The sequence below is a fragment of the Mus caroli genome, chromosome 6 (genome assembly GCF_900094665.2).
Source record: "Mus caroli chromosome 6, CAROLI_EIJ_v1.1, whole genome shotgun sequence".
NCBI lineage: Eukaryota > Metazoa > Chordata > Mammalia > Rodentia > Muridae > Mus > Mus caroli.
The window spans coordinates 52,512,352-52,520,308 of record NC_034575.1 but is presented as its reverse complement, the minus strand read 5'-3'; the positions used below and the strand labels follow the sequence as shown (position 1 = coordinate 52,520,308).

Below are 7,957 nucleotides of genomic sequence, written 5' to 3'. Positions count from 1 at the left end.
GGGGGGGAGGGTATGGGGGACTTTTGGGATAGCATTGGATATGTAAATGAGGAAAATACCTAATAATAAAAAATGTTGGAAAAAAATAAATATTTCTGTCCTCTAAGGTATAATTTTAGACTGTATTCTCTGTCACAATATATTCTAGATATTAGTAACAGAAGCATGAAAAAGGCAAAATATATAACTTGTATCTTAGTGGTCAGAAAGCTGATACCCAAATAGACCATCATGTAATGTATCAGATAAACCAGTTGGTACTAATTTATGGGATCTGACTCCAAAATTTTCATCACTGTTCAAAGGTTATTATTTAAAGTGTTAGTAATTTGAAGTCAGCCATGGCAGGAATATTTAGAGCATAAACATTAGCAAATGATACAAATGAGGTTTTCCTTCCTGTCTTTTCCGTTTTCCCTCCCTCTGCCCTCTCTCTGTATTTCTTTTTCTTTCTGTCTCCTGACATCCCACCCCACCCTTTTTCCTTTTGGGAAACTGGTTATTATACTGGCAGGACATGATTGGTTACAGGGAGGACAGAGAGAGGTGGTTCAAATAGGCTAGTTACAAAAGCTGTATAAAGGGGTGGTGGGGGGTTGAGGGTGAACATGTTTCTAATGGAGATGTTTCTATACCCCACATAGTCCACTTTCCATTACTGTAGTGAATTATCAAATACTGGGTAACTTTTATTAGGAAAAGAGTTGTATTTATGTCGTAGTTCTGGAAATTCAAGGACCATATCTGTGGGTGGCCTTCTTGCTAGCCTCATCTTGAGTGTGAAAGGGCAGCACCTGACAGACATGAGGAGTGTGGCTGTTTGTCTCTTTTCATCTTCCTTTTCATCACCTAGTAAGGCTAACAGAGTTCAGTCATGGGGCTCTTCTCTGATGATTTCATGTAACTGTAATCACTCTTCAAAGGTCCTTCCATAAACACTATAGTTAGACCAAGTTTCTACCTTCTTAATACCCAACAATGGGAGAGATAAATCTCACCACATATATGCTTGCTGGACAGAGTCAAACCACATCCACATGGTGTCTCTTGCCACAGGGAAATCTATCATACTGTGTTAAGTGTATCTGATAATGCAAGGTCAGCCTTGCAGAACTTATTTTCACAAAGTGATCTATTAGAAGAGAGATGGGGGATGGAAGGAGAAGAGAAGGGCCAGCCCTGAGAATTTCATTTTCATAGAAAAATCTGATGATTGGAAAGAGGAAGCATGCCATGCTGGGGAGAATGCTTACAACATATGGTTTCCTGCGAACAAGACATAGCCAGATAAGGATGTCAGAAAGGAATGTGTAGAAGCAAAGAAGCAAGGGCCAAATGGTTGGACTTATTCCCGTAGTTCCCTGTGATGTGAAAGCATATGATGTTCCATGGTCACCATACTCCATAAATTTTGGATTTTTGACCATTCTTTAGCTAGCTCTTTTACTATGCAATACTTCTGATGCTGGAGAGCAGCTAGTGAGGGAAAATGGCTAAGCTACAATATTTAGTAGGTCAGATGTGTTACAATGCATTTTCCATGTATAATGAGCTCATTGGGACATGTCCCTGTTCAAAGACAAATATTCAGATTGGAGACACAAATACTCCTTGTAATATGTAAAATGAGAATACTGTAGAGTCTGAGTCCTTCTCTTATATTCTCTAAGGACCTTTTTTTTCCTAGTTAGTCAAGTTTTCATTTCCCTGTCTTGTATAGACTTGTGGGCTACACAGAAGTTCTACTTTTCTTTCTCAATAGAGTAAGGAGAGAAAAATAGATAGTATTATAGTCATGGATAAGGCATGTCATTGGATTTTTTTTTCTTCCATCAAGGACAGACTATGTGCATAAGTGTGTTGATTACATTTTTAACATATCTATAAAGACGATTTATGAAGAATTTCATAGAGGATTTTACAAGGTGTGTAACTGGGATATAATTAGGCAATTCCAGCCCGAAGAACTAATGACAGCAATAATTGGAAATGCTACTTGTGACTGGAAACAATTTGAAAATGTAAGTGGTAACCCAAGTACCCTTTAATGTTTCCAAATAACTGACTCGTATCCTTCCTAAAACTTTCTCTCTTTTTTCTCTTGTTCTCAAGAATTCAAAGTATGAAGATGGATATGACAAATCACACCCAACTATTCTGCGGTTTTGGAAGGCTTTCCATGACTTAACTTTCGATGAAAAGAAAAAATTTCTCTGTAAGTACTATAATAGATATCCAGTCTTCAGGAAATGGATTATTTTAATGGCAAGGCACATATATGTGTAGAGCACAAAACCCCAAAGCCATTATTTTTCTAGACTTTCCCTACCCCTGCCCCTGTGCAGTTTTTCTGCACAAAAAGTGTACTCAATATTTATTAAATGTGATCATTATTTCTTTTTATGTATCTTGAAAATTTCTAGATGAAAATTCTTAACAAAATTGTATTCCTTTCTAGTGTTTCTTACAGGATGTGATAGGCTGCATGTGAAAGGCCTACAGCATGAAGGGATAGTATTCCGGTGTTCTGAAACCTTCAGTGAAGAAGATAACCTAAGATCATTGACATGTCACAGGATGCTAGACCTGCCTAAGTATTCCTCAATGCGAAGGATGAAGGAAGCACTTCAGGTTGCAATCAACAATAGCACGGGATTTGTCTCATCCCCATGCAGAAACATTCACCTCCCAGCAGTTCACAGACTCAGGAATTAGGTGTTTCACTTTGGAATTCTTCTGTCTTTCCTTAATCTAAGTAGGGACAAGAGGTTAAAGGATTTTACTTGAATTGCACAGTTTTTGAGATAAATAAATTATAAATTAATATTTTAATGAAACAATTCTATAATACTTCGCTGCATTCTTTTTTTTTTTTTTTTACTTTGCTGCATTCTTAATTTTGATGCTTTTGAATGTTTGTTTTGGCTGAAATATTTCCTGAACAACAATGTTCATTTAATAATATACTAAATATTTAAAATGTTCAATATTGTGAGCTAAAGAGAGAGTTCAATGTTTAAGATCACTGGCTGCTCTTCCAGAGGACTAGGGCTCAATTCCCAGCACCCACATGGCTACTCACCTCTCGTCTGTAATTCTAGTCCTAAGGGATCGAACCCCCTCCTCTGGCCTCCAAGACATTCCATGGATATGGTACACAGATATACATGCCACCAAAACATTCATATACCTACATTAAAATAAAAAAATAAAATATTTATTTAATGTTTTATTGTACCAATAAAAAACTATTAGTTTGAAAATATTAAGAAACCATGTTTGCAAAGCTTTCAATGTGTTTTTGAAGCATATAGGTGCATATTTTGTATTAAGGAACATATTTCGAGTTGTGATTTTAGAAAATTCTAAATGATTTATTTTCAACTTCTAAGTGTTGACATTTATTATTCATCAAAGATACTTATACTTAGTACAGTGCTCCAAAATACATTCTAAACATAGATACTGTTATTTTAGTAAAGTAGTGAAAACAATCAGGAGCTCATACCTTCTCGTGGTTGGCAAAATGGGAATAAGTTGCAGTATGTCTTGTTATGATGCTATAGAGTAAATTAATGAAGCAATGGAACTGCTATGGGAAATGACCAATACATCTTGTATACTAGTTCTACTTAATGTTAAACCTTAAATTGAATTACACAGCTTTGAAATGACTTCATAAACAAATATAATTTGTCATAAGAATGACACATATGCTGCTGTGGCAATCACTCATCATAAAAGTTCCATTTCTGTAAAGATGTTGTATCTTTATAGACTTATCAGGCTTTATATGTGAGATGTTTACTGAACTCCAAAGAAACCAAATAAGCTAATTAAAAATAGATCATTTAAAGATAATAAAATGATTGTCATCAATTGCCACAACAAAAGCAAATGAATCATTAGAAGAGGGAATACGCTTCAGCTAACTCTCGGATCCCAACATTGCTCTAGTACCAGACAAAGATGTCACAGAGAAAGGAAACCATAGATATCTTATGTGAACAGACGCCAAAATCCTTCCTGAGATTTTAATATACTTAGAACATCCAATACAATGTAGAGTGTGATGCCTCACAACCAAGTAGGAATTAACCTGGAGATGCACTTAAAAATCAACTACATCTCAACAGACCGATAGAAAGAATGCCCATATAATACCTCAGAATAGACAGAAAAGTAACTGAGCAAAATATAGCACCTAGTCATGTATTAGAAAGCAAACAAGGCCTAAAGGAAACTGCCAATTTGATAAAACCTAGATACGGTTGATTTCTTAGTGGCAAAAGACTAAATGCTGCCCACTGCCAAGAAGATGGGAAGGCCTATCATGTACATATAACATTGTATTCAGGATATGAATTTATATTATAAATAAAGACAATAAAAGACATTAATTCAAAACCAAAGAACAAAAAGCCTTATTTTTAGATTATATTAACTATGTAGAAGAGTCTTAAAAAGCACATTAGATAAATGTAGAAAGAGCTCAGGACTCAAGTTCACAAACACACAGTGAATTGGAAAATCACTGTCATCTATCATATGAAAAATAGGAAATAACAGAGAGTAATTTTAATGTTTTTAAGTATTTTCTAATGAAAACTATATTGTTTAAAGAAACTAATGAAATCTTAAATCAATATGTAGTAAAAAGATCAGATTTACTGATAGCAACATGCTATTAGTCCAAGGTTTGTGGGTATGTGTGTGTATATGTGTGTATAAGGTATGTATTTGTGTGTATAACTTTGTCTCTGTGTGTATATGTATGTATTTGTGTGTATCTTTGCATGTGTGTGTGGTGTTTATGTGTGCATATCTGTGTGTCTGTATGTGTGTCTATATTTCTGTGTGTATTGTGTGTATGTCTGTGTGTGTGGTATGTGTCTGACTGTCTATGTCTGTGTATGAGACTTACTGTTTACTGTTTAGAGAGAATGTTTGGTCTTAGACCTAGAAAAGCTGAGTCTACTGACTAGCACATGTAGTCAAATGATCATTTAATTTAATTTCAGCAATTTATTCTGTTGACACTGATAAATGGATCCTAAAGTATATTATGTAAAGGGCTCAGAATAGCTGAGGCATAATTTAAAGAGTGATGAAAGGTGAAGGGTATGGTGGTTTGAATGAGAATGGTCCATATACTAAGACATTTAAATACTTGGTTCCCAGTTGGTGTCCCTGTGTGAGTAGGTTTAAAAGTTGTGGCCTTGCTGGAAGAAGTGTGTCATTGAGGGTGGACTTTGGGGTTTCAAAAGCTATGCACCATTGCCAGGTTGCATGGTCTGCTTCATACTTATAGATCAAGGTCGAAGCTTCCAGCTGCAGACACCATGCTTGCCTGCTCTTCTGCCACCCTTCCCCACTGAGGTTGTGGTGGAGTCTTAGCCCTCTGGAACTATAGCTCCAAATAAATTTCCCTTCTATAAGAGGCCTTGCTTATGATGTTTTATTATAGCAATAGAAAAGTAACTAATACAGGGGACTTCCATATATTGATTTTGTGATTCACTTTGAGTATAAAGTGAAAAAGATGGTGTGAATTGGGAGGAGGTGTGTACAGGTCACCAAATCACATGGAACAGAACTGAAAAGTCAGAAATATATCCAACAACAACTGGCCAACCAAGATTCCCTTTCCTTGTATCTGGGAGTAGAACCTAGAACTTTGTACATGGTAGCCAAGTGTTCTGAATTATATAACCTAACCCTTGGTAAGAGCACAGGTCTGAATTAGACATCGCTTCCCTGCAGTTCTCTCTGGGATGCAGAGTTAGCTTGCAGTCTGTACTGTGACCCAACAGAAACTCCTCATTTATGGTGTTAGCCAGTATCTGTCTTCTCCATGCTTTTGTATCACATACACTATACTAAAATAAGTTTCATGGTGTCAAATTCCTGCTACCCCTAAAAGATTATTAAAAAGTCAGATTTTTTTTTTCTTCTGGCAATTGAGCTGAGATGCTCCAGGAAGACTTTTCTGGGAAAGGTGCCCCCAAAGATGCTCTCTGAAGGGGTTCCTTTGGCCTCTTCCTTTTTGACATTCCTCTCCAGGTTTTCCTATCCTTTGACTTTATTTCCACGCACCCCCCCTTATGCTCATGCTGTCTGTTTGTCTCTGTTTCTCTGTTTCTCTGTTTGTTTCTCTGTTTCTCTGTTTCTCTGTTTCTCTCTCTCTCTCTCTCTCTCTCTCTCTCTCTCTCTCTCTCTCTCTCTCTCTGTGTGTGTGTGTGTGTGTGTGTGTGTGTGTTCGTGTTATGCATGAATATATGTGGGTATGTGAGCATATGAGTGTATTTGAATGTCCATGTCTATGTGACCCAGAGTTTGAGTTTTAATTCTTCCTCTTCCATTCTCTACTAACTTTTTGAGACAGATTTTATTGAACCTAGACTACTTTGTCCCATCTAGAATCTGCCTCTCTTGGCTCTTACATGGAAGCTGGGATGTAGGACCAACTACAGGTCCTCATACTTATATAGCAAATAGTTTGCCCATGAAGCCTTCTTCCCAATCCTGATCTTAATTATTTCTGTACATTTACATTTAAGGCCTATTATCAACAGCTTATAATAAATGGGTTGCTTGCTTTTGTTTTAGTTTATAACAAACTTTATGAGTGCTTGTTGTTTTCTTCTTTGAGACAGTCTTCTTTTTTGCCCAGGCCAGCCTTATGGCCTTATGGGTTCAAGAGATCCTCTTACCTCGGTGCTTGGTAGCTGGTACTACAGGTGTGTGCCACCACACCTGGCTTCTTTTGAAACAAGTCTTTATTCTGGACACTTTGGAAGTTTTCCCCTTAAATTTTAATTTTCAGGTAGTTTTACTCTAATGTACTTTGGTTTTCTTTTTTTTTTTTTAATTCTATCTTGATTTCTTCAGTTGTGAGAACAATTTGGCTTTTTCTGGTTTTCAGATGTAGGAGAGTGCCTGTTTTCACAACTGCCTGTGAGTTCGACATCTAGGACTCCAGGTACTTGTGCTCTCTCCAGGTATGTGTGCTTTCTCCTGCCGAGAGTTGTGTGTGCTCTCTCCAGCTGAGAGTTGTGTGTGCTCTTGTCCTGGCCTAACTTTGCTTCATGGGGTTTTCTGACACCTTCCAGTTCTCTAGCCTCTTGGCATACATTAAGTTTTCTATGTTTTTAACTTTAGTTCTTATACTTTTCAAGGTGTAAAATTTTAGTATCCTCATGAAAATTTTCATATTGTCATTTTGTCTGAGCTATTGATCACACTTACCTTTTTTAAAATTTTTAATTAGCATACATTACTTGTGTCATGTAACAGGTTTCAATCTGACATTTTCATAAATAGAAAATGGGTTTTGAGCATATCCAACCCCTATTATCTCTGAGGTGGTGATTGAGCAGTTAAGGGAACCTATTCTTTCAGAAGACCTAGGGTTGATTCCCTGTACTCGAATAGCAGCTGACAACCCTCTGTGACTCCAGTCCCAGGGGACCTGATGCACTCCTCTGATGTCATTGGACATCAACCATGCATTTGGTGCACATACATACATGTAGACAAAATGCTCATACACATAAAAATAATAAGTCATTTTTTAAAATTAGATTTTGTTCTTACATCCCCCTTCTTTATCCTTAATTGGCTATTGTACTTCCATACTTTTCTTTGTGCTTTCCTAAATTGCATATATTAGAGGGAACATGTTACTTGCCTTCATGCCTCTGGCTCATTTCACTTAGTGTCAGCACATGATTTGGTCATCATTTGGCATTTCTCTGTCCTTTCTGTGGTATACTGAGTCATTAAAACAAATCTGTTGAGATCTTGGTGTTTTCTGCAAGGAGGGCACCAGGTCACAGAGTGAAGAGGGTTAGCTGGCTCCACCTACAGAGCAGAGTTGAATCCTTTAAGGCTCATGTACCTCCACATCTCACCAGTGACTTCCCTGTGACTGACTCAATGGCTTTCTCAGCCTTAC

General features: G+C 37.0%; 1 protein-coding gene across 1 annotated transcript in view; it reads left to right on the top strand.

The window, feature by feature from the left end:
• Nucleotides 1-2,850, top strand: part of Herc6 (HECT and RLD domain containing E3 ubiquitin protein ligase family member 6) — a 68,965-nt gene extending 66,115 nt beyond the window's left edge. The window contains exons 21-23 of the mRNA XM_021164082.2: nt 1,838-2,021; nt 2,113-2,215; nt 2,459-2,850. Coding sequence (XP_021019741.1) covers nt 1,838-2,021; nt 2,113-2,215; nt 2,459-2,715 — 544 coding nt within the window. The 3' untranslated portion in view covers nt 2,716-2,850. The remainder of the gene's footprint in view (nt 1-1,837; nt 2,022-2,112; nt 2,216-2,458) is intronic.
• The last annotated feature ends 5,107 nt before the right edge of the window (nt 2,851-7,957 follow it).